The 25,054-nt window shown below is 45.3% G+C and overlaps 3 protein-coding genes across 4 annotated transcripts; 1 reads left to right on the top strand and 2 right to left on the bottom strand.

Annotated features, from left to right (window-relative positions):
- Window positions 1-1,720: 1,720 nt before the first annotated feature.
- Window positions 1,721-12,106, top strand: LOC120661679 (myosin-3-like). Of its 2 annotated transcripts, none has more exons than XM_039940591.1 (24): window positions 1,721-2,978; window positions 3,662-3,763; window positions 3,845-3,988; window positions 4,065-4,215; window positions 4,291-4,318; window positions 4,402-4,567; window positions 4,661-4,724; window positions 4,838-4,851; window positions 4,934-5,018; window positions 5,209-5,312; window positions 5,406-5,544; window positions 5,733-5,851; window positions 5,938-6,090; window positions 6,168-6,257; window positions 7,021-7,098; window positions 7,947-8,105; window positions 8,260-8,460; window positions 8,659-8,864; window positions 8,970-9,105; window positions 9,620-9,749; window positions 9,914-10,060; window positions 10,153-10,214; window positions 10,595-10,801; window positions 11,085-12,106. In XM_039940591.1, the coding sequence occupies exons 1-24, from the start codon at window positions 2,484-2,486 to the stop codon at window positions 11,556-11,558; spliced, it is 3,654 nt and encodes a 1,217-aa protein (XP_039796525.1). In that variant the 5' UTR covers window positions 1,721-2,483; the 3' UTR covers window positions 11,559-12,106. The 2 variants fall into 2 exon arrangements, with proteins under 2 accessions (XP_039796525.1, XP_039796524.1); XM_039940590.1 differs by having other exon boundaries at window positions 1,722-2,978; window positions 10,153-10,277; window positions 11,085-12,079.
- A 144-nt stretch (window positions 12,107-12,250) lies between these two features.
- On the bottom strand, window positions 12,251-13,626 carry LOC120661680 (chlorophyll a-b binding protein of LHCII type III, chloroplastic-like). The gene is made up of 2 exons (XM_039940592.1): window positions 13,227-13,626; window positions 12,251-13,140 (listed from the first exon to the last, which is right to left on the bottom strand). Exons 1-2 carry the CDS (start codon window positions 13,359-13,361, stop codon window positions 12,469-12,471), a joined length of 807 nt encoding a protein of 268 aa, XP_039796526.1. The 5' UTR covers window positions 13,362-13,626; the 3' UTR covers window positions 12,251-12,468.
- A 7,909-nt stretch (window positions 13,627-21,535) lies between these two features.
- Window positions 21,536-23,299, bottom strand: LOC120661678 (organic cation/carnitine transporter 2-like). The gene has a single exon (XM_039940588.1). It carries the CDS (start codon window positions 23,236-23,238, stop codon window positions 21,625-21,627), a length of 1,614 nt encoding a protein of 537 aa, XP_039796522.1. The 5' UTR covers window positions 23,239-23,299; the 3' UTR covers window positions 21,536-21,624.
- Between the last annotated feature and the right edge of the window lie 1,755 nt (window positions 23,300-25,054).

Below are 25,054 nucleotides of genomic sequence, written 5' to 3'. Positions count from 1 at the left end.
GCCAAGTGCGAACTGAACTGAATCTTGACAGCACCGTAGCTGTAGTTCTGATTTCTGAAAAGGAAAAAGTAGTACGTAGTAGCGTGCATACCAGAACCAGTACTGATTTGCCCCATGGCTGCTGTATTACCGCAAGTCTGCAACCTTAGCAAAAGCAAAGCTGAATGCAATGATAATCACAATCGCACAACGCAAAGATAAAGGCATGCTACTAATCACGGTCTCCGAACACCTTTAGCAACCCGTTCGGAAGCATCTTCTCTCTCCCCCCAAGTCTGCAGCTCTGCCGCACCCACGCTGCCTGCCTTGCCTGGCGTGCGACGCTTACCGCGCACGCGTCTCCGATGATATACTCCCTCCTTCTCCGTTTATAAGGCATGGTGGAACATGACACGGTCTTCTAAACAACACTTTGACCATTTATTTATCATATATTATATCACTTTTGATTATAAGCTTATAATCATTGTAAACTATATTTGATTATGAATCCAATCATATGAAATTTGCATTATAAAAACAAAAATTTAATAGTTAAATTATTGGTCAAAGATGAGAAGGTTTGAATCTTGATATACGTGTATGCCTTATAAACGGGGAAGGAGGGAGTAGTACGGAGGCGTATGGGCCTGGCTGTCATACGGATACAGTGTCCCCCTTACGCGACGGCCGCGCGTACACGTAGCCTTGGACGCCTCGTGTGCCCTGCAAGGACGCCACGTTCTCCCAGCTGCCACGAATTAGAGTCCTGGACCGCGCGTGATTACCGTGGCTGGCCACCAGGCCAACCCCCGATCTGTACTGTACTGGCACCGGCAGGAATTTCAACGTCGTCCCTGGCTCACTGCAGGCGGCAGGTATGTTCTACTAGCCTTCTAGGCTTCCGACCCCTCTCCCCTTTTGTCTCCGTTTGGTGGCGCCATGAAATCTCAGGCGGTACCAGCGTATCGACGGCTCGCGCGCTGGAGACGAACCGTGCCGGCCGTGCTCCTGGTCCTGGAAGAGTCCTGACGGCCGTGTTCCTGCAAGGGCGGTGACTTTCTCGTGGTACGTCGTCGTCCCTGCGGTGGCCATGGAATTCGGCAGCGCTTTGATAGTATAGTAAACAAAAGACACTAACCATATCCGCATACTTTCTCCATTGACCAAAAATACAAAACATTACTTTTGGGGGACTCAATTATACCAAGAAAAGAACCCATTTGTAGAAACATTATATCATGGGTCTTCCCATTGACCATGCCACACAAGCACAAACAAAGGCAGCCTGCCGAACAGAAGCTTCTCCCAACACACAGATTTTTTCTTCTTCTGGATATAACTTCCCATCATGTCACTACAAAACAAGATTAGCAACAACCAAACCATTCCCTTTTTTTTTCAAAGAGCCGAAATGACTTTGTGCCAGCGCACTAATGTCCAGGGGCAGTTGCGTAACTTCTCGCGCCCAACTGAGTTCTCTCAGAGTCAGAGGCACCCGCAGCCTCTCGCATCCAACGGTTCGAACCGCGCCTCCCCAACCCGCGGCGCTTGTCCATCAACTAGCCCCTCCGTTGCCCCCTGGATTCACCAAAACGCCACTGTGCCACGCGGCGTAATTAGCGAGCCGGCGTGAGGGTATAGGCGTCATTTGTCTTGCTTTGTCCTAAACATTTTTTTTCCACTGCCTAAGTAACGGATCAAGGGGGGCAGGGAGAAAAGGACCCGGAGATATGGGGAGAGGGGCGGAGCGGAGGTTTGAAATGTGAGGGAGAAGCAAAAGCCACCCAGAAAAAAATAATTTCGGTTTTGTTTTCGCGTCTTCCGTTTCCGATTTGGGGAGCGGCGGTTCGGAGTGGGCGGCAGGCTCCGCTGTTCGTTCTTGCAGCGGGGGGCGGCAGGCCGGCAGAGGAGGGAGGTGCGGGGGAATTATCCTGTCCTTCAGTGGTCGCGTCTTGATGCGTCTTCCTTTGATGATTTCTTGGCCACCTGCGTGTGCTGCTGCTCCTAGTACGCCAGCGCTTTGATTCGTTCGCCAGGCTTTGCTTTGGTTTCGGGTCCTTTGGCCTTTCCTTTCGCCAAAGATTGCAGCTTTGGCAGCCGCAGCCTCTTTTCTTCTTCGCCGATTCCAAGCTTGGCCCGGCTATTCCCCCCTTCAAAAATCGCGCAGAGTTTGTGGTTTTAACCCCACCCCGTGCGGGCTAAGTCGAAATTTGTCCTTGTCGCGTGCGATTGGTGCTGAGTTGAGGTTCAGAACCTGAAATTTTGAGGATTCCTGGAGGAATTTTGAGTCTGTGTGTGGAATTTGGGGTTTGTCAGGTTGCCACTTTTGAGCCCTTGGTGAGTTAGGGGGCTCTTGCCTCTGAAGTTATCGCTGTTTTGATGCGAAATGAGGAAATTTCTGGCCCCTGTGCTATTCGGCTGTTGGATTTGGCGTTTTGGTGTCTGAGCCTTGGTGTAAGTCACTGGTTTTGGGCTGGTGGCTTGTTGGTTTCCCAGTGGTGATGCTCTCTGCGGCCACCGTGATGGCACCTGCAGCCGCCACAGAGAAGAGCTCCCTCGAGGTCTTCCTCGAGACGATAAAGAAGCGTGATGAGCAGCCTAAGGATGCCCCTCCGGCATTGCCGGCCCGACCAACGTGCCGTGGACGGTTGCCCTCGACAAGACGACCCTCACTGCCAGCCGGGTTTAAGCTTGAGAATGGCATGGCAACAGTTGCTGCTGTGGAGTCGGCTCTGGTTGACAAGAAGCCAGATGTTAAGAAAGAGATTTCTGGGCTGGAGACCAAGGAGGACAAGCCAGTGAAAGGTTGCATATTTGGGACTAAGAGGAAGTTCCACAATTCAGAAGTGCTGGAGGAGTCACCATATGTTGAGAAATTCCATGAGGAGAGGAAGGGTACAACAGTTTGTAAGGATCCCCCATCTGTCTCCTCGGCAACGGCGAAGATGAATGGGAAGTCAGCATGCACAGATGTCATGGATTATGTCCTCCAGAAGGTGAGAAGCTTTTTCATCCTGGAATTTGTAGATTTAATTATTTTACTGTCATGTGACAAGTGGAAGTACGGTGAATAATTTCATTCAAGTAGGCTGGCTAGTTGCTTTGACATGATGCAAAAGGTCGCTTAAGATTCATAACAAGAAATGCTAAATCAAAGTGGTGCTTACCCATGTTTGCTTATAAGCTGAATTTATACACCCATTTTCGTAAAGGTTGCTTTGATATGGACATATGGTATCTACAAATAGGACTTTTATGTGAAAGTCACAGTTATTTTTGGGTTATGATGAGCGCATATATGTTTCACATTTACCAGTAGATGCAGTGTTTGCATAATGCTTTTTCCTTGTCAGGGAAGTCGGACTCCCCCCTCCAAAATAAAAAAAAGGATCAGACTCCATGCTTGTTTTGACCAGTTTGTCAAATGCGTGCACAAATACTTAGGCATGTTACTATGATCCTTAGACATATGGATATTGGACATCTGGAACAATTCTGTAAACTTAGAAGTATGGACACTGGATAACCAGAACATGCTGTTTCTTACAACATTATATGTCTCAAGGAACTAGTTCTCTTATAAATCCTCTCGCTTGAGATTTGAGTGTGATGTTTTTATGTTTCCATCATGGTTGGAAAAACTACTCAAAATCATAACTTTGTGGATATTATATTTCAGAAGCTACGAGTTTGGTGTTCTTCACCAAATGCAAAGTGGGAACTTGGACAGATTAAATCGATATCTGGAGATGATGCTGAAATTCTCCTGGCTGATGGAAAAGTGAGTGTCTTATAATCCCATATTAGCTTAGTTATTGAATGAAACTCATGTAAAATTCTTACTCAAGGTTTCTTTACACAGATTTTGACAATATCACCAGAAAGGCTCTTGCCTGCCAACCCTGATGTTCTTGATGGAGTGGATGATTTGATCCAGATGAGCTACTTGAATGAACCTTCAGTTCTTCACAATCTGCAATTGCGATATTCTCGTGATCTTATTTATGTAAGAACTATGCAAGAATGTCATGATGATATATGTGGCTTTTTGTAAGTATCCTTATCTGTATTCTTTTGTGTAGACAAAAGCAGGACCTGTTTTGATTGCTGTTAATCCATTAAAAGAGATTCCACTCTATGGAAAAGCTTCAATGTTGCAGTACAAGCAAAAGACCAAGGATGATCCTCATGTGTATGCAGTTGCCGATTTAGCTTTTAATGAGATGCTACAAGGTAGGTGTTAAAGGGAATAAGTTATTTATACTGTTTTTAGAATTATTATCTAATGCAACTGCTGAACCACTGCAGATGGCATAAACCAATCCATAATAATAAGGTTAGTTTGGCCTATCTACCTCCTCTTTAAACACTGAGTTACCAAATTTCTAATATGTTGTCTGTGTGCCTTGTCATATTCAGTGGTGAAAGCGGAGCAGGAAAAACTGAGACGGCTAAAATTGCAATGCAATATTTGGCTGCTCTAGGGGGTGCTAGTGGGATGGAATCTGAGGTTCTTCAGACCAATGTTATTCTGGAAGCATTGGGAAATGCAAAAACATCACGAAACCATAACTCAAGTCGATTTGTGAGTTCACCTTCATGAACAATTTTTGTCCTAGTGTTCTTTGGCTAACAATTCTTGTGTAATTATTATGGTGCTGTTACGATTTTTATGTAGGGCAAACTTATTGAAATACACTTTTCTGAAACTGGGAAGATGTGTGGTGCTAAAATTCAGACCTGTAAGCTTTCTCTACCGTTTATTGTTTAGAAGGCTAGTCACAAAATCCTTGAACTCCCTGTTAACTTACTTTCTTGGGCATGTATGTACCTCGTACTGAATCTCATGGAGCAGTCCTGCTTGAAAAGGTACAGTAATTTCATTCATTGCGAACAAATCCACACTTTATTATATCTGTAAGGTCTAATATGGTGTGAGTTGCACTTGCAGTCAAGGGTGGTTCAAAGGGCACAAGGAGAGAGATCTTACCATATTTTCTATCAACTGTGCTCTGGAGCTCCTCCCCTTCTAAAAAGTAATCATTCAGTGACATTTGATGTGCTTACATAACAATTTGAAATGTTACAAGTGGTGCTTCCATCGAGGAACTTACGCCATTCTGCCTATATTATGTCCTTGTCTTTTAGTAGTGAAGTGTAAAAGTGTCTTTTTTTCATATCTCCTCTTTTCACTTCTAATTCTGTTACATGCATATGCTGCTGCAGAAAAATTGTCTCTGAAAAGTGCCAATGACTACACTTATTTGAAGCAGAGTAATTGCTTGAGAATTGACGGTGTCGATGATTCTAAAATGTTCACTGTGTTAGTGGTAATGTTATTGGAACACTCAAATTTGCAACCAAAGTTCTGCTAGTATCTTATCTTATTGTTATTTATCCTATTTCTTCTTTTTCATGTGCAGGATGCATTGGATACTATTCAAATATCTAAGGAAGACCAAATGAAATTGTTTTCTATGCTCGCAGCTGTCTTGTGGATGGGAAACATATCATTCTCTGTTGTAGATACTGAAAACCATGTGGAAGTTGTTTCAAATGAAGGTACAATTTCCCATCATCTATAACATTCATTTATTTCTTTTGGTATGCCCAGTAGAGATGTCCCAAAAAAAATGCAAACTTAAGAAGCAAAACATCTCTTTTATGTGTTTTTGTCCTAGTTGGTGTAGGTGTCCTTTGAACTTTTTAGAATTCGTTGAATGAATTTTGACTGCGTAATAATTTCACAGGGTTGGCTACGGCTGCAAAGCTGCTAGGTTGCACTTCCAATCAACTGGTGACTGCTATGTCCACTCGTAAAATCCGAGCTGGAAATGACAGTATTGTTAAAAAGCTGACATTGACGCAGGTATCTAGTCACCTGGAAATGTTATCTGAGTGGATTAATTGATCTGGTCCCTTATAATTTTATTCAAACTTTTCAAATTTCTCTAGGCCATCGATGCAAGGGATGCACTAGCAAAGTCAATCTATGCCCATTTATTTGACTGGATTGTTGAGCAAATTAACCACTCACTTGGAATGGGGAGGCAATGTACATGGAGATCCATAAGTATTTTAGATATTTATGGGTTTGAGTGTTTCAATGTATGGAGTATTTTCAAATAGTTTCATACTGATTTTCTCAGCAATTTCTCAGCTATAACATCTTTGAACTGTTACAGAAAAATGGCTTTGAGCAGTTTTGTATAAATTACGCCAATGAGAGGCTGCAGCAGCACTTCAACCGTCATCTTTTCAAACTACAACAGGAGGTAAGCTTCTAACAGTTTCTTGCATTATTTGTGGTAGCGCCAAAGATATGAATAATTATAGGTCATATTCCACACGCCTTCTTCCTGTAAACAAACGACCCTGCAAACTTTAGTAAAGATGTAAATGACTCTGCGAACTTTACCACGTGTTGTGGTCAGATGCTGGGTCTAATGTAAGTTAGATATGAATGGTTCGATCCGATGCGATCTGAATATTATTTATTTTGTGTTCTGTCTTTCGATTCTGTGCTTCCTTGTACAAAAATCATGTGGATGTCAAAATTATTGCAACTTGTCACCAGGGTTCCAGATCATTTACCAAACTTTCCCAATCTATCATGAAATCCGACTGTCTGTGTTATGTTTTACTATAATTTGAGGAGATGTAACGTTTAGTGATTATCGAAGGAGAAAACAGATTCTAGTAAACACAGAAATCTAAAAAACCACATGAAGTGACCTGTCGTTGTGTTGGCAAGGCCTGGGGTCTATACTAGTTCCAGCTCTTTTGGAGCTCTGGTTATGACTACGAATGGTCTGGCCCACTATGAACATGACTCATTTGTTTTAGGATCTATGCAGAGTCTTGCAGACTCATTTGTTTTAGGATCTATGGAGCGTGAATTATCTTTCTTTTCATAAAATTGTAGAGCTGCTTCCCTCTTTATTTTCTTGTGCCTGATCCTGGCTCCTATATCCATTTGCTTGCAGCTTTACACTTTTTAACCACTATTTGTGCACCTGCTGATTCTGTTCTTTTCAGGAATACTTGGAAGACGGAATTGACTGGGCTCCTGTGAAATTTGTGGATAACACTGATTGCTTATCTCTCTTTGAGAAGGTATGCAGTGGTGTTTCATGCAGTCCCTTTTTACATGAGGATCATATATTTGCTGTCTCTATGTAGTTAAAATAAATTTCCGAGACTGATGTTGATATGCGTATATTTTGTCATTGCTTACATGACACGCGTTGAAGAAACAATGTATGCATTAGGGTTCTTTGGCTGTTTGATTTTGCTCAAATTTGTTTTCAAGTTCCAGCACATTGATATTCTTGCAATTGGTACACTTTTATCATCCTTCTAGTTATCTTGATCATCCAATCAGTTGCACTTCACCCTTTCAATGATGTCCAAGTTACTAGAATGCCTAAATTTGAGCTATTACAGGGCAAATGAACATTGAGAAACAAAAGTTGGCACAGATGGAAATTGATAAAGTACCCATCTAGTTATCTTGATCTGCACTTGCAGTTTGCCCTCTTATTAGAGGTGCAAATTGGTGGCCCTTAGGTGCACCTCCAACCCTCTTTAGTTCAAAGTTTTTTGTACTAATTTTCCAACTCAATTTGGAAAATTAGTACAAAAAACTTTGAACTAAAGAGGGTTGGAGGTGCACCTAAGGGTCACCAATTAACACCTCTACCTCTTAGGATGTCCAAGTTACTAGAGTGCCTGAATTTTGAGTTGTTACAGAGGAATTAAGCATCTACCTATAAAAAATTAGATACAGAAGTTGGAACCGATGGGAGAAATATTGATCAGAAAGTGGCTGCAATTATTAATGTATAAGTGGAAGCATTGAAGAAAATTGCAATATTGCCATATTATGACTGCAAGCTTTACTGGTTAATTCTTAAGATTTTTATATGTGCTATTATCATATCACCTTTTTGTTTCTTTTTCAGAAACCTCTAGGGTTATTGTCATTATTGGATGAAGAGTCTACTTTCCCAAAGGCAACAGACCTTTCCTTTGCTAACAAGCTTAAGCAACAGTTAAGTGCTAACTCTTGCTTCAAAGGTGAACAAGAAGGCGCTTTTAAGATTTGTCACTATGCGGGAGAGGTTGGTGAATACACACCTTGATTTATATTTAGTTACTTGTAGTCTCCAACATGGTTTAGATCTGCAAGTTTGCTCCTTCAGTTATCAGTTTAACTCATTTGCTGTTGAAGTTCTTCGATATGCGTCTTGATAATTGTCCTGATATTGATTCCAGGTGACATATGATACATCTGGGTTCTTGGAGAAGAACAGAGATTCGTTGCACTCTGAGTCAATCCAACTACTCTCATCATGTAAATGTGAACTTCCGAAACATTTTGCCTCTGTCATGGTTGCTGATTCTCAGAATAAATCAAGTCAGTCATGGCACTCAGTAGTCGATACACAGAAACAAAGTGTTGTCACCAAATTTAAGGTACTGATTAAATTGTTTACTATTTTATACTATCTCATTATATGTAGAAAATCTCTCTAGTTATATTTTCAGCTATATAATTTGGTAGTATTTTTAGTTGTTTGCTGATTGCTCATAGCTCCTCAAGTCATGTTCTTGTTGTTGTTTCTGTAAAGTTGGATTCCATTTAGCCATCTTGATGCTTTGTTGTGTATTCAGGTTCAACTGTTCAAGTTGATGCAGCAGTTGGAGAGCACAACTCCTCATTTTATTCGATGCATTCAACCAAATGGCAAACAACGTCCCAGGTTATTCGAGCATGATCTTTTCTTGCATCAGCTTAAATGCTGTGGAGTGCTTGAAGTTGTTCGAATATCAAGAACAGGCTATCCAACTAGGATGACTCACCAACAGTTTGCTGAAAGGTTACTGTTTCATATAATCTGACTTCACAAATATATACCTGTTTATTTATTATTTTGTTAGATGTTGTGTGCCACTTGACTTACAGCTTGTTATACGATATGCAGATATGGATTTCTTCTCCTGCGTTCTATTGCGTCTCAAGACCCACTTAGTGTTTCAATTGCTGTTTTGCAGCAGTTGAATATTCCCCCTGAAATGTATCAAGTTGGCTACACGAAATTGTTTTTCCGTACAGGACAGGTACAGTACAATGATTTTTCTAATCTTTTTTTAAAAAAAATCCTAAACTAAACCCTCAAGCAGCATCCAAAAGCCTTATAATGTGGTCAAGTTTACTTTGTGGTAACATACATTCTTATTTATGGATATGTTTTATTATTCTTCATTTGTAGGTTCTTGAACTAGCATACAAAAACTTCAGAGTTAATTTCATAAAACTACGACAATTCGCGTCACTAGAATTTTGAGATCAATTTTGCCATCTTGTGCCCTTAGTTTCACAAACCAACAACATTGTGCTGACATGTGGGCCTGGATAAAATGTTGTAGGTATGTGAAAGTCATGGTGGCATGGCACAAGTAGTGTCAGTTCCGTGAGATTGATGAGTTGTAGTTTTCGATAGTTAGGAGTGAATAGTTATAGTTTTGTGAAATTAACTCAAAGCTTTATATTTGGGTGCTCGTTACATTATAGTTACAACTACTTTTATAGTTTTATTCATGGATGTGCTTGCTATTCTTGGTTGTTCTGTAGGTCGCTGCACTGGAAAATGCTAAAAGGAAGATGCTCCATGGAACCCTTTGTATTCAGAAACACTTCCGTGGGTTGCATTTTCGACAGGGTTATCAGGGACTGAAGAAAGGAGCAATGACTTTTCAGTCATGTAATACATTTTATTATGCCTTTTTTTTTGTTCAAAACATTCCTAAATTCCGACACTTTGACCATCATGTGAAGATTTGTAAATTTAAACTACTCTTCCTGTCTTAATTATCAGCTGACAAATACTGGTTGTTTTGTTAACTCTCTTGAATCGCCAAACTGCAGTTATACGCGGTGAAAGAGCAAGAATACACTTTGATAATGTCATCAAGAGATGGAGGGCAGCTGTTCTCATACAGAAGTACACTAGGCGTCGAATTGCAGCTACCATGTTTAATGATCAACTGAAACATATCATTCTTCTTCAGTCAGGTAATTCATGTGCTAAAAGAGGGTCTATTACCATTATGTAGCCCCAAGGTAGTGCATATATCTAATCAAATGTTTTTATATGTTTCTGACAGTGATGCGTGGGTGCCTGGCCAGGACAAAATACAAATGCTTGCAGAATGAAATGGAGTCAAAGGTCAGTCACAACAAAGTTCAAGGGGACATGAGGAAGAATATTTCAGAGTCAAGGGTGTGTCATGTGAGTTCTATATTAAAGGATATCATATTATTATCTCTTCCAATCTCATAGTGCGCTAGCTGCATATTGATCTCATCCAGTACTGAATGAACAATACATAATCTGAAAGATTTGCTACTCCTAATATCTTCACCTGGAATTTGCATGAGCATGGTTGCTTGGTTAACAGAATAGAGCTTCTGCAATTTCTGTTATTTGTGATATCCAATAATATTTTTTTAAAAAAACCTGGGAAGTTTTCCCTGTACAAGATATAGAATTGGCTCAAGTGTTTAATGCATAGGTGTAGAAGGCCTAATATCAGTATCCGATGGCAGGAAATGAATGGACGCTATCCTCACCAGCCAGTCATCACAAAACTTGAGAATCGTATTTCAAAAGCTGAGGCTGCATTGCGGGACAAAGACGAAGAAAATGTAATGCTGAAACAGCAATTGGAACAGTATGAGAGGAAATGGTCGGAGTATGAGGCCAAAATGAAATCTATGGAAGAGGCATGGAAGAGACAGCTCTCTTCACTGCAGGTAATCATCTTCTGAAGGATGATAGTACTACAACATACCTTCTCATGGAATTACTGATGAAAAAATTAAAGGATTTTTTCATTCATGTGTTAAAGGAACTAAAAAACAATTGCTCTGATATTGAATTTTACATTGCCTAGTTAGTGTAGCCGTGTAGGTGCCGGAATAGTTTAACTGTTAGACAATAGTGGTATATAATTTTGCAGCTTGCAAATTGTGGTTTTTTGGCATTATCCTTCAGAAGACTTGTTCCTTTGGATGTGATTCTATTTATTCCTTTCAGCTGAGCCTTGTTGCTGCTAAAAAGAGCCTAGTTTCTGATGACGTGGCCAGTCGAGCCGCTCGGAGTGATTTTACTCCAGCACATGCTCAGTATGACTCTGAAGATACATTGTCCACCGGGACCCATACACCTGAAGTGATAGAGTCGAGACACCACAACCACCATCCTGAAGCTAAAGTTTCAGCAGGAAACTCAGATAGGCGAGTAAATGCTGTGAACCACCTAGCAAAGGAGTTCGAAGACAGGCGACAGGTGTTCGAAGACGATGCGGGCTTCCTTGTCGCAGTCAAGTCCGGTCAGGTTGGTTCAAATATGAACCCAGATGAGGAACTCCGGAAGCTCAAGGACCGCTTTGCTACATGGAAGAAAGATTACAAATCTCGGTTGAAGGAGACAAAGTTCAATCTTCAGAAGGTTGGCACTCATGATGAGAAAACCCGGAAAAGATGGTGGGGGAAGAAAAGCTCAAAGTGAATGTGCAAGGTAACACCAGATCCTTCCCCACATTTTGCTGCCATTGGGTCAAGGAAAGTGACCAAGAACGACAGGGCAGGCGAGAAGAAATCCTCCCGGTTCTTCTCTTCATCGCAAGCCTGCTGAGATGATGATGAGCTCCATCGTCGGTGGAGTGCTGTTACTCAGTCCAGTGTTGCTGAGTGTCAAAAGAATCAATACAGCGTCCATAGGTGAAGCAAGAGTTCTGTACATGTAGATTAGTCCTCAGTTTCCCGTGTATGTATGACATCGTTTGCGTAGAGTGATAAAGTTGAGATATGAAGGGTAATTAGACACAGATTATCCGTCATGAGCAAATAGAGATGCGACAGCAGCGCTGTAAGATGTGTACAGTGAGAAAATGTTCAAATGGGCAACGCATCTTACTGTGTTCTTCTTGCCTTTGGTGCTCGCTTACTCTGAAGAAGTTATGCTCCGCTGTTGTACCAGACTATGGAAAGCTTCAGAATGCCTGATGGTGCCAGGCATCTATCTCTTCAGAAAAATTTTGCTTGCGTTGCGCAATATTCTGTACTGTCATTTCAGTTCTTCACTCCACATTTGAATCCTGAATTTGGAAATTTGTTTATCTGATTAGCAGTGCTCTGAAAGTCGGAATCGGACACGGTCTCCGTTCAGCTTGTGTTTGTCAAAAACTCAAAACAAGAACCGAAATGCAAAGAAGCAGCTGCATATATACATCACAAACTGCACACTATCTGTTTCAGGAGCACACATGTCCAACTGAACTGACACGGAGCATAATGCAAACCCCAAAACTCCTCCAGTACAATCCTGAATCCTGCGATGGCAATATTTGCATTCATTGGTGGTGGTACAAACGTAATGCCTACAATGGTGGTCCGGCACGAAGAGGCCGCCGTCTAGCTTAAGACCCGGGCGCGAACTTGGTGGCGTAGACCCAGGCGTTGTTGGCGACGGGGTCGTCGAGGTGGTCGAGCAGGTTCTCGAGGGGCCCCTTGCCGGTGACGATGGCCTGCACGAAGAATCCGAACATGGAGAACATGGCGAGGCGGCCGTTCTTGATCTCCTTGACCTTGAGCTCAGCGAAGGTGATGGGGTCGTCGGCGAGGCCCAGGGGGTCGAAGTACTGGCCGCCGGGGTAGAGGTTGTTGCCCTCGCCGACGCCGTCGAGGCCGTTGATGCGGAAGCCCTCGACGAGGCCCATGAGGATGACCTGGAATCCGAGCACGGCGAGAATGCTCTGCGCGTGCACCAGGTTGGGGTTGCCCAGGTAGTCGAGCCCGCCCTCGGAGAAGATCTGCGCGCCGGCCTTGAACCAGACGGGCTCCTTGAAGTCCACGCGCACCCACTTCTCGAGCACCTCCGGGGTGATGCATCCCAGCGCGCCCAGCATCGCCCACCGCCCGTGGATCACCTCCAGCGCCCTGTTGCGCGCGAACGCCTCCGGGTCGGCGGAGAGCCCGGCCGTGTCCCAGCCGTAGTCGCCGGGGAACTCGCCGGTGAGGTAGGAGGGCGTCTGGGCGGAGAAGGGGCCCAGGTACTTGACGCGGTCGGGCCCGTACCACAGGTCGTTGCCCTGCAAGCGGAACGCACTCGTCGGTAAGCGCCCTGAGCTCCGGACAAACGCGTGGCGGCTGCCGGCGCGCTCGCGTGCACACGTACCATGGTGATCCGGCCGCTGGCGGCTGCGGCGACGTCGCGGAGCGGGCTGGCATTGGCGGCGGCGCGGCCCTGGCCGAGGAACGGGGTCTTGGCGGCGAGGACGCGGGAGGTGGCGGCCATGATCGTCGACGCCATCTGCGCGCGTGTCGTAGCTTGATGCGTGCTCTGCTGCGGAGTTAAGGCTTGGAGAGGGGTTACGTGGACGTATTTGTAGCACAAAAAAAGTGCTTTTGTTGTCGCCGCCCAGGGGAGACGCGAGCTCGAGGGGGAAGACGATTGGGTTTGGTGGATTTGAGGTGGAGATTTCTGGATTTGGCTCCGGCCAATCGGCGCGCCGCACTGGATTCTGAAGCGGCGCCGCTGCCACCTCGGATGGCATCCTGCTGCCGGCCACTCGGGTGGTCCAGTGTTGTTGGGCGCCACTGGTCTGGGCTGGGCTGCTCAGCGACACTGGAAGCCCAACAGGATTAGAGAATAATGGCTCTCGTCCCCGATATCCGCGCGTGAAATGCCCAGTGCCCACCCGGCCACACCCACACCACACCAACTCACCGGCAGGCGGCGGCGCCTCCGCGCTCGTGGTCGTGGTGATCCCGATAGTCTCCGGCGGCAGGTGCGCTCCGCCCCTCACTTCGTCCACTCGTCCCGTCTGTTGCTTGGAGAGTTGCAGGGATAGCAACTGCTCTGCTCAAACGGTGGCTAGGGTCACAGGCAGCATGGCCGGCGGCGACGACGGTGGTTGCCTCGGACGCGGCGACGAAGGTCCCACGCAGGACCCGGACCCGGCCCCGCTGTCGACGAGGCTACCCACGGCGGCACGTTGCCGTGGAAAATACTCGTACGCTCCATTGCCGGAGACAGGACACCGGCGGCGCACCGCCGCACCGGGCTCGCCGGCGCCGCGCACGGGCTTCTCTTCGCTGGGATGGACCAGGGGAGGGGGAATAAGCGGATGTAAATAGAAGACGATTTCCGAATTATCTGACTCGCACATCCGTGATTGGACGGACGGGATGGACCCGGGGCTGGACGGTATTTGAAACCCCGTCCACCCCGGTCGGTATTTGAGATGCCGTCCAGCCCCGGGGTCGCGCACCCTGCTCCTGCACGCCGCGGCTCGCCGGAGCGCCGCCGCGTGCCGGCCACTTTGCCTCCTTGGAGAGCTCGCCGCCGCTGCAGCATGGGTCCACCATGGTCCTCGTTCCCTTGGCTCCGCTGAAGTGCGTCTGCGCCGCGGGCCCGCGGCGTTTCGAGATTCGCGCTCAAGGCCGCCGTCGCCCATGGTCGGCCGTCGTTTTTTTTTGAACAGCCGGCCACAAGCTTCTCGTTCATCTTGACAGGTGCTGCTTCTCTGAAGATATCGATTGACCGTAGCTGCCATAGTGTCATTTCTCTGCGTCACGGATCAGAACTTCCACCGTCACCCTCCAACGCGCAGATGCCATTCGTTCTCGATTGGCTCTCCGAGGAAGACGAAAGCTGATCATCTTCAGTCTCCAAAGCGCATCACTATCACGCACGTAAACGAAGCGAGTCTTCTGTAACCGATCGTTCTCCTGCCCTAGCGGCGCGAGGTCGACCGTCGGCACCGGAGGCCGAGCGCGTGCGGCAACCCCACCTTTTTTTTAGAGGGAAACGGCAACCCCACCTATAACTCGTCTCGGCGTGCCACTCTTAAGTCTTAACCGCGGTGGCGGACCGCCGGTGTCATGTGTGGAAACGCCACTAGGCTTCACGCCGGGGAGCGAGGACTGCCCGAAACCTGGTGCCTAGTTCTTTTTTGGGCTGCGTTCAGGCTGTGCCAGGATCTTCTTCGGGCCTGGTTAGGTCAGTTCCAGGTTTGCGCTGGGCCTCGTATATTGGACTGAGCCTCCGCGTGTGAAAAAGAAGAACCCAAAATGCCTAGTGCTCACACCAACTCACCGGCGGACGGCGGCGTGGCGTTCGCGGCGATCCCGAATTCCCGATAGTCTCCGTCACTATGTTCATTTGGTTGTGGCTGATGGCTGATGTTGATTTGTTACGAGACAGAAGTTACTGCTGGCTGGTTGTCTGACAAACTAAACGAACATAGTGAGAACACATTCATTCCTGAATGTTCTGAAAATGTGAAAGCTCAAAGCTAAGATTGACCTCAGCAGTCCCCCCCCACCCGTCGCCCCCCCCACCGCACACGTGGCCCAGTCCCGACCCCGCCGCGTCCGCCCCACCCCCCGCCACATCACGCCACGTCTGCCTCCGCCACACGCCACAGGGGGACTGCTGAGGTCAGTCTAAGCGTGGTCTGCTGATTCATCAGCCTGATCATGCAGAGAGCATCGAATGGCCGGCGGACGGCGTGGTTCGCAGGACGACGGCCGTCCGGCCGGACAACGGGACAGCGTAGTAGAGGCAGCGAGGGGTCCCGATCCATCTGGAAGGCTGTTCATCGTGTCCAAGACTCGCAACAAGAGGCTACCAGCTTTTGTCACTTGCTGTTTTGTTTAATCGCTCACACGTCATCGAGAGATTATGCGTGCATAATTGCGCCCAGATCTGCTGTGTGTTGCCTTGATGCTCTGCATGCGCGTAAGTCGGTACAGCCGAGTCCAAAGTTCCTGCCTAGCTGTAGTGATCTGAGTGTCTTACGACTATCCACTATCCTTATGAATCAACTTGTTGGCAGACCGGCTGGTGTCCTATGAATCATCCAATATAATACCACATGGGATCTTAGATGGTGTTAAGAGAAAAAGAAAAGGTGAAAGAAAAAGATCATTTGTCTTAAGTTAAATTATTTTAAATTTGCACAAGTTTATATAGAAGAAAGACAGAACGGACGGGCGCTCAAGTAGTTAGCCCGGCTTAGTGGCGTCGCTCCCCAATAGATTCGGGGTTTGAAACCCATGTGCGGATTTTTGTCTCTTCGGTAAAGAAAAACTCTCGCTGTGCTACGACCTAGGGTTGGGTTGGGTGGGGGGGGGGTTCTCAACCGGGGTTGCCGGTTCGCTTCATCTTAATGAAAAACGAACGGTGGGGGTCCATTCACAACCCACCCTACCCTGGTTGAATTTTGTATAGAAGAAAGACAATACTTATGGTACTTATATAGAGGTAGTATATTTCATCCGTAACTTACTTATTTGATGTGTTACAAATTTTAATTGATATTCTTCATTTTGGAAACTTGTTGCTACGAGGTCATGAAAACCTTCATGATGATGACAACAAATCTCTCTCTCTCTCTCTCTCTCTCTCTCTCTCTCTCTCTCTCTCTCTCTCTCTCTCATATTGCAAACCCCGTACTTTACCCTCTAAACAATTAGCAGCGAAGGCTTGTAGAGCGGCTTCTTCATGGACACATCTTGCCCATATTGCGAACCCCGTACTTTACCCTCTAAACAACTAGCAAGGTGGCCCGCGCAAATAGCGCGGGTGGCTAGTTTTTATTTTTATTCTTCCATTTGCAATTTCTTAAAATTTATGCATTTATTTTGTTTTATGGTCGCGGTGTATTTTCTCTATTACGTGCCGTTTACGGGCTCTACAAATTTATTATTATAGCCAGCAAGGTACAATCTCCTTCTTTATGTTCACCATCCTCTATGGTCGTCATCACTCTCTCAAAGTCTCACTCGTATTCACTTTTTCTACTCATAATTTTTTAAACAATGCTATTAAATTATACTTCTCCATGGCCATGCCAATGGTTTTTTAGTTGCTAACATGCTTCCTAGATCTCACACTAACAATTTATTTGGTTGGACCTCATCTCCTCCTAAAACTTCTTTAGTTTGACATTAATGGTGAAACCATATTTTTTTTCATGGTGGCCCATGCTTATAGCGTGGGTAGCTAGTTTTTTTTATTTATTTTCTTAAATTTTTTATCTTAACAGAATAGTCTATTTGGTATTTTATTTACTGTACCTCTCGTTCGCTCTCGTTGAATACTACTTGCAGCTTCCTATGTGTTTGTATTAAATTATCGGATTTTAAATTGCTTTATTATATATCACATTTCTATATTTATAATATTTTAACTTGCAAAATCTAAATATGATGATTCAATAATATTAGGTAACCTTGAATATGGACGCATATTGTAGCACATAATATTTAAGTTCGATGATTCGCAAGATGGAATCAACTTGGATACATGTTTATCTTTTTACAAAGTTTTTATATGTAGGTACTAAATATATTTATATGTATGTGTTAGTGATGTTGAAGCCAACAACTTGTAACTTAGATGTTGAACTTTCATTTGTGCAATATTTTGAATAATATTAAGTGACAGAAAGTCTAGCCTAGTTGTTAGAGCACCTGAGTAACATCCACCCGATATCGATAGGTCATATCCTATTTTTTATTCTGAAATTAGATATTTATTAATTATATTTGATATAGACTTTTTGGATTAATTTTGACTGTTAGATGTTCATTAAATCCAACAGTGTATATTCTTCTTTTTAGATTAATGTGTGAATTTATAGACCCTCTCGATGAATGTATTTAATATGGACTCTTTGGGTTAGTTTTAAACATGGCATCTTTAGGCTAGTTTCGACTGTTCAATTTTCATGACATATGGTGTCTCTTTTTGAAATTAATGTGGGAATTTTTAGATGCTCTTGGTGAACGTGGTGGCTTCTTTTAACGCTCCCTTGCCTGTTCTTTCAGCGGTAACAGGATGAGTGCCACACCCTTTTCGTCCCTCTTGATGGTTATGCTATTAGTGGCATGCATCTCATTGCCTTGGATTTATGATGTATCGATCTCCATCTATCTAGTTCAACTTTGGCTACTCGAGCCAATCTCACCAAGGACGCTTTCACAATAAAGAATCAAGCAAATATATTGAAGACCGCGAGGCGAATAGGGATGATGATTCACTAAAAATCCTCAAATATGTGATAATCGATATCCACATGTCTAGTTCGACTTTGGTTCCTTGAGCCATTCTCACCAAGGACGCTTTATAATTAAGAATCAAGCAAACAGACTGAAGATCGACATGCGAGGCAAAGGGAGATGATGATGGGTAGAGTTTGTTGTCATTTATGTCATATTTGTGAGATCGATTGCACACTCCAAGGAACATGATTTTGGATTGGTGTCCAAATTAAACCTATTGCATGAAATTAGATAGCCTTAACCTCTCTCCCTTCCCTTCTACTTTTTATGATTTGCACCCTCTATAAATTTGTTGTAGTTTTGATCTGGTCAATTTGGCCAATGGAATTAGTTAAAGGTGGGACGTTTGCCTCTCTACTTTTTCCTTATAAAAAGAAAAAAATTGAAGCTCTAATTTTCTATTTTTATTAGTACGACTGGTTGTTGTTGTTTTTTTAAAGAACAGATGAGAAATTAGTAAAGAGGTATAATGATCTTATTACTCTTATATTCTTTTAATTTTCTCTATTTAATATATGCATACTATTTTTTTACAATAATTTAATATCTTTGATTGTATTCAGCATGGATTCTTTGAATTAATCTTAAATTCTTTTCTTTTTCTATATTTAATATATGCATACTCTTTTTTATAATAACTAAATATCTTTGATCATATTTGGCATGGACTCTTTGTATTAATCTTACATTCTTTTCTTTTCTATATTTAATATATGCATACTCTTTTTTACAATAACTAAATATCTTTGATTGTATTTGGCATGGACTCTTTGATTAATCTAAGCCATTAGATCTTCATAAAATCCAATGATCTAAATTCTTCTCTTTTTTAGATTAAGCCATTAGCAGCGAAGGCTTGTGGAGCGGCTTCTTCATGGACACATCTTGCCCAGACACTTCTTGTAAGGGGTGGCCTTTGTATCTGGTTCTGATTTTTCCAGTCTGCAAGACACAACTTGGATAACCGACTCACCATCACTGCAAATAAAGTACCCTGAAGATCGATCGACATATTTTTCTTTGCAAGTAGGGTTCAAATATGATGAATGCAATGCAAGAAATTGAAGGGATATATGCTCCATCACCATGGCTAGCTCAAGAACTCAAGCATCTGTGTACACCCACATGGTTCCACGGCAACTTACTGTAGTACAGGAGAAGGCTCCATGTTCTTGGCATCTGCCAAAGCATTAAGCATGATAGCCTAGTTTGGCACTATAATGCCAATCACGAATTCCTATTGTACTCTCGAGCCAGCATCGCCACGCAAGCTAGCTGTGTGCTGACCCAGAACAGATTCAAATGTGCTTCGCGTTAGGATCTCGACCGACTATACTTTGGCATCCGCGGTCACCACTGAGTCAGCCGGCATAAAATAACATGGCCGGGCAGGGCCCGGCACAGCTCCACAGATACTTCCTCGGTCCATCAAAAAAATACAATTATAGGATTCGTACCGGTCAAGCTAGTTCAAATTTGATCAAATTTACAGTATTAAATAGTATTAGTGCTTATATCTCCAAATAAATTCATTATGGTAGTTATTTTGTATCATGAATGTTATTATTTTTTCTATAAATTTAGTTAAAGTTCAAATTGTTTGACTTCTCGAAAAATGAGAATTACATTCTTTTGTGGACGGAAAGAGTAGATGGCAGTTGAGAGCATTAGACTAGTGACACTCCTTTTCAACATTTCTTGTGCTTACTCTCACATTCTCAGTGGTGTATCCATGTAAGATAGTCCAAAATTTTGTTTTAGCTCATTCAGAAGAGGGGAAAAAATAGGGGGAGGCGTAAATAGAAAAGGAGGAGGTGTAAATCATTTACAAAATGAAGTCCGAATTGATCCAGCGGCGACTAAAGTCGCCGTTCGTTATTAAAAGCATAACAAACTGTCACCAAGTTCATGAGTACCTAATTAACTACTGCCACCCATCTGGGTATTTTATTTAGCATACTTTCAAGCCACATATGCAATGCAAAATAACTGGTTGTAAGCGGATTAGACAATGCTAAGGTGGAGGAGAGAGAGCGGAGAAACGGCAGCTTACATCCAGCCGGTTTCGGCACACAAACCAAAAAATTTTAGTAGAGAGACAAGTGGACTATGTGTTAATGGTGAAAAGCTAATTATTATACGAGTGGGCTGAAAAATAGGCTGCAAAGATCGTTACAACTAGCCACGTTATATTCCACCTTTATTATTAACTTTGCTTCCTGCTGCATTATTAACCTTACTGTTAAGATACAACATGTCTAGATTGGATCCCATCAAGATACATAGAATCGTGGTAATTTCACATTTCCTCTAGAAGTAGCAAAGTCATGTGAATGTTCTGTGTGTTGACTTTAATTTGTCGATCTAGTCTTATTTTCCATTCACAAATATAAAAGGTTCTAAGATTTGTAGAATAGTTAATTTAAGCCGGATAAAAGATGCGCGTTTGCCTCATTAAAGCGCGGTAGATATATAGGTCTGGTTGGTGCAAATTAAATTACCTGGACGATTGATGAGATTTGTTAAGTGATTAGAGAGTACCATCTTAATTATATTTGTCAAAGAATTAGTTTGGGTCTCCTAGTATAGTGAATAGTCTATATTTGTGGATAATATTTGAATGTGCTCCAGCTCCACCGATAGGCATCGAGATCTGCTTGAGAGGATATGATGCGGGCCTTCGCCATACGTTCTTCTTTCTACTCTGAGACAACTTGCGGACTTGACGAAATTTTGAAACAGAATTATATGCAGCAACTTGGCAGCATGCTTTACAGGGTTGGACAGAGGCGGCAGGAAGCTGACAGCTTGGTGCTTGACCTGCAGAGCATGCAGGCCTCCTTTAGATGCATGTTTGAAAGAGAATCTTTTAATATTTGAAGTACTAAATATAGACTAATTATAAAACTAATTGCAAAACTTGTCTGTAAACTTCGAGATGAATCTAATGAGTATAACTAATCTATCATTAGAGCATGCGTACTGTAGCAATTACTATAGCAATTTAGTATCTAATTATAGCCTAATTAGACTCATTAGATTTGTCTCACAATTTACAAGCAAACTATGTAATTAATTTTTTATTTTATCTAGATTTACTACTCCATGCATGTAAGATTCTCATTCGATGTGATAGTTTTGAAATTTTGAATTTTTGCATCTAAACAAGGGGCTAGCCTCTGCCTCCGCCGCCACCGCCGAAATATCATCATCATCAGAGCAATTCTAATGGTTTCGGCAGCCGCTCGCCTGCTGCTGGCGATGAGGCGCGCGGAGTAGTGGCGGGCCCGCAGCTATTCGATGCAAACTTTGCCTCTCAGCCAATAAGAGCGCGCGGAGAGCGTAGTCTCCTGCTGCGGCCGGCGTTTCGTGAATCGCCTGTTCTCTCCTCTCTCTTCATCTTTCTCCTCCACATAGATATGAGCCAGCTAGTCTCCCATCATAATATTTGCTCTCAGAGCAACAATTATTGCCGCGTTGTGAAACGTACACCGACGTCGTCACTAGACGGCGTCACTGTTATCCTTCGTGGCAATGTCGGTTGCGCCGCCGCCAGTGCAGGCCGTGGCGGCGGCGGCGGCGGCGGCCTCCCTGTGCTCCTCCTCCTCCATGGTGTCCGACATGCTCCGGCCCCTCGTCTCCGGGAGGCAGGCGGCGAAGAGCCCCAAGCACCCGATGCAGAGCCCGAACACGCCGAAGGACCAGAAGCTCCGCTCCCGGCCGAGCGCGACGAGCACGGGCGCCGCCACGCCGCCCAGCACCAGCGCCTGCCGCACCAGCCCCACCGCCGAGTTGCGCACCGACGTCGGGAACAGCTCGATGGAGTAGATCAGGATGAGGTTGAACGCCGTGATGGTCGCGAAGAAGGAGAGCAGCTCGGACACCATCCGCGCCGTCGAGCCCTCCGGGATGGCGACGCACATGAGGCTGAAGGCGCCCGCCGTCGCGGTGAGCGCGACGACCGTGCTCCGCCGGTTCACCCTGCCGATGAAGGCCAGCGACAGGATGGCCGACGGCAGCTCGGCCAGTGCGTTGTACGTGACGCTCAGGTACAGGTTGGTGCCCAGGCTGCCGACGTTGAGCGGCATGCCGTAGTAGACCATGCCGACGCCGAAGCTGGTCGTCATGATCGCAGCCAGCCTCCGGAGCGCCCACGGCCGCTCCCACATCGACCGCATCGTGGCGAACGCGCCGCCGGCGCCGGCGCCGTCGTCCGCGTGCATTGTGCACGCGTGCAGCATGGAGAAGCTGGACGTGATGCTGTTGCCGTTGAGCGACGCGATCTGCTGCAGCGTGTCCATGGCGTCCTGCTTCCGGCCGCGCACCAGCAGCCACCGCGGCGACTCCTGGGCGAGGAAGTAGAGCAGGACGGAGTAGCAGAGCGACGGCACGGACGTCCACAGGTACATGTTCCGCCACGACGCCTCGCGGAACGTGTAGCCGAGCGCCGGGAGGGACAGGAACCCGACGGTGAAGAAGAAGAAGCCGGCCACGCTCACCGTGTCGCGCCACCGCTTCCCGACGAGCTCCGTGGACAGGACCAGCGTGCACGTTCCCACCATGGAGCGGCCGAACCCGGACACGAACCGCAGCGCGGCGTACGCCCAAACGTTCGGCGCGAACGCGGTGAGCACGCCGGCGACGGACATGGACACGAGGGACGTGAGGAGCATCTTCCTGCGCCCGAGGAGCGAGTCCGCGAGCGTGGTGAGCAGGAACCCGCCCGCCAGGCAGCCGGCGAAGAAGGCCGACGCCGGGAGCGACACGAGCGCGGGGCCGGCGCACTTGAGCACCCACTCCGAGACCATGGTCGTCTCGGCGGGCCGGTCCCACGCCCACGCGCCCGGCGGGAGCCCGCACGGCGAGGCCGGCGGCGCGGCCGGCGAGCAGGACGCCGAGGCACCGGTGCAGTGCCACTGCGGCTCGGCGTCCGTGAACACGGAGATGAACACCTGCTGCGCGTCGAAGGCCCAGGCGAAGGCCAGCAGGACGGCCTTGAACAGCTGCATGACGCCGGTCGTGCCGATGTAATTCTCGATGGTTTCATCGATGGTCGGCGCCTTATTGGGTGGCTTGTGGCTCGTCAGGAGCGGGGCGGTGGTGGCCGTGTCGGCCATTGCCACGGTGGTGCGTGTGTGTGAGAGTGCGTTTGCCTTTGCTCGTGGCTTGCTCGTGAGTTGCGGGTCGGAGACGCTGCCGAGGGGCAGTATTTATATATGGGCAGCGCCGGCGCAGCTTGCCTGCTTCATGGTCACGGGTGCGGGGCTGTGCGCCTGTGCCGCTGTGGTTTTTCTATCTGACGGGGATGTTCCGAAGTTCTCATGAGTACATGTAAAATATAGTTGTTCTTAAGTTTTAGATGTGAAAAAAATCTACCAATAATACATTTTCCATGTTACGAACTGTAATATCTTGTGTGTATATAAAAGGCAAAATAGGCACTTTGATCCTTCAACTTTGTTTCAAGTGTCAAGTTGGTCCCTCAATTGTCAAAAAGACCAATTTGGTCCCTCAACTTTTGTTTTTAGGTCAAATTTGTCCTTATGCTAATTTAATGCTCCATAATTCCATGAGACTAATGCTAAAAACCCATTTTTACCCTTGGCTATATTCTCTCCTTCACAATTTGCATATTTAGCAGTGGTGCAACAAGTTAATCAAACATGTGCATGATATTCTTATATGATGTATACTAAATTAAATGCGAAAGGTATTTCAACAAATACGAGAGACATCAAACCAGCGAACAGAATAATAGATATGTTGTGACCTATTATTGATTAATTACAACTATACAATAATGGAAATTGAGTATGAGAAGGAGTTAAGGGTAAAAATGACTTTTCGCATCTATCTCATGCAGGGTTTTTAAGGCGTCGCCTAGGCGACAAGGCGGTTTCCCATTGCCTTGCTTAAGGCCCGCCTTAGCCCACCTAGGCGTCGCCTAGGCGGCTGATTGTAACACCCCAGGTGTTAATCACCTATAATTAAGATTCCGGGTTTGCACCCGGATATTCCGGAATTACCCGGATACTCCGGATTTGCTTCCGGATAGTCCGGACCTGGAGTTTCTATATCACGTGTCTTAGCTCTTGCACTGTTTCCAAACGTTAAAACATCAGCTCTTCTATATTCCTCACTCCCTCACGAGCTCTCCCTCTCCCCTTGGCCCTCAACTCCAAATCCTTCCTTCCAAATCCATTCCAAGGCCAAAGAAGTTTCTACCGGCATGGGGAAATCATCTTTTCTACGTGTTCCACCTTGGGTTGGTTTTGATTCAAGTTCTTCGGGCAAGAAAGGTGAGCTAGAGGTGCTAAAAGCTAGAGCTAGCCGATTTGGGTGTTTTAGGAGGTTTTGAGTGATTTCTCTTGGGTCAATTATCTCCATACGAGTCGTTCAACCAAGGTCTAGAAGGGTTTCAATTTTTGTGGGGTAGTTTTGCCAAAATCAGAATTTTAGTTTTGGGGGCGAAAATGTTGTGAAACCTGGAAACTCCGGGTATTAACCCGGATACTCCGGGTAATCCGGAGATTCTGGATAGGAATCCAGATATTCCGGGTTACTTTAGGATTGCTAAGTGTAAATTGTGCAAACTAGTAGTGTTTATACTCGGTACTTGTTAAGTTGTTGTTGTATATCATATTTGCATTCTCATGTCATGTGCATCTCGTGTAGATGCGCTAGATGTACAATGCGTGAACGTGAAGCACGCGATGTTGGAACCGAACCCCAAGACGGTGTTCGGTGGACATCTCCAGAAGATGGAGGGACCCTAAGGGGCAACCGAAGACCCGGCCCAAGGTCAGAAGGGCCCAAGGCCTTGATAGCTTTAACACTAACTTAGTGTTACCCCAAAGGCAAGCCCCGGTGCACATTCTATTATTTTAAATTATGACACATATATATGTCTCTATTACTTGTGCATTAGGTTTA

Source organism: Panicum virgatum, chromosome 2N, assembly GCF_016808335.1.
Source record: "Panicum virgatum strain AP13 chromosome 2N, P.virgatum_v5, whole genome shotgun sequence".
Classification (NCBI taxonomy): Eukaryota; Viridiplantae; Streptophyta; class Magnoliopsida; order Poales; family Poaceae; genus Panicum; species Panicum virgatum.
This window is presented reverse-complemented; position numbering and strand designations above follow the sequence as displayed.

Excerpts from the sequence above, each read along its gene's own strand:
- LOC120661679 (XM_039940590.1), top strand. The coding sequence starts at position 2,484 with ATGCTCTCTGCGGCCACCGTGATGGCACCTGCAGCCGCCACAGAGAAG. Across the intron at positions 3,989-4,064 it reads ATTCTCGTGATCTTATTTAT|ACAAAAGCAGGACCTGTTTT; the intron begins GTAAGAACTATG and ends TCTTTTGTGTAG. Across the intron at positions 5,545-5,732 it reads GGAAGTTGTTTCAAATGAAG|GGTTGGCTACGGCTGCAAAG; the intron begins GTACAATTTCCC and ends ATAATTTCACAG.
- LOC120661680 (XM_039940592.1), bottom strand. The coding sequence starts at position 13,361 with ATGGCGTCGACGATCATGGCCGCCACCTCCCGCGTCCTCGCCGCCAAG. Across the intron at positions 13,141-13,226 it reads CCAGCGGCCGGATCACCATG|GGCAACGACCTGTGGTACGG; the intron begins GTACGTGTGCAC and ends TTCCGCTTGCAG.
- LOC120661678 (XM_039940588.1), bottom strand. The coding sequence starts at position 23,238 with ATGGCCGACACGGCCACCACCGCCCCGCTCCTGACGAGCCACAAGCCA.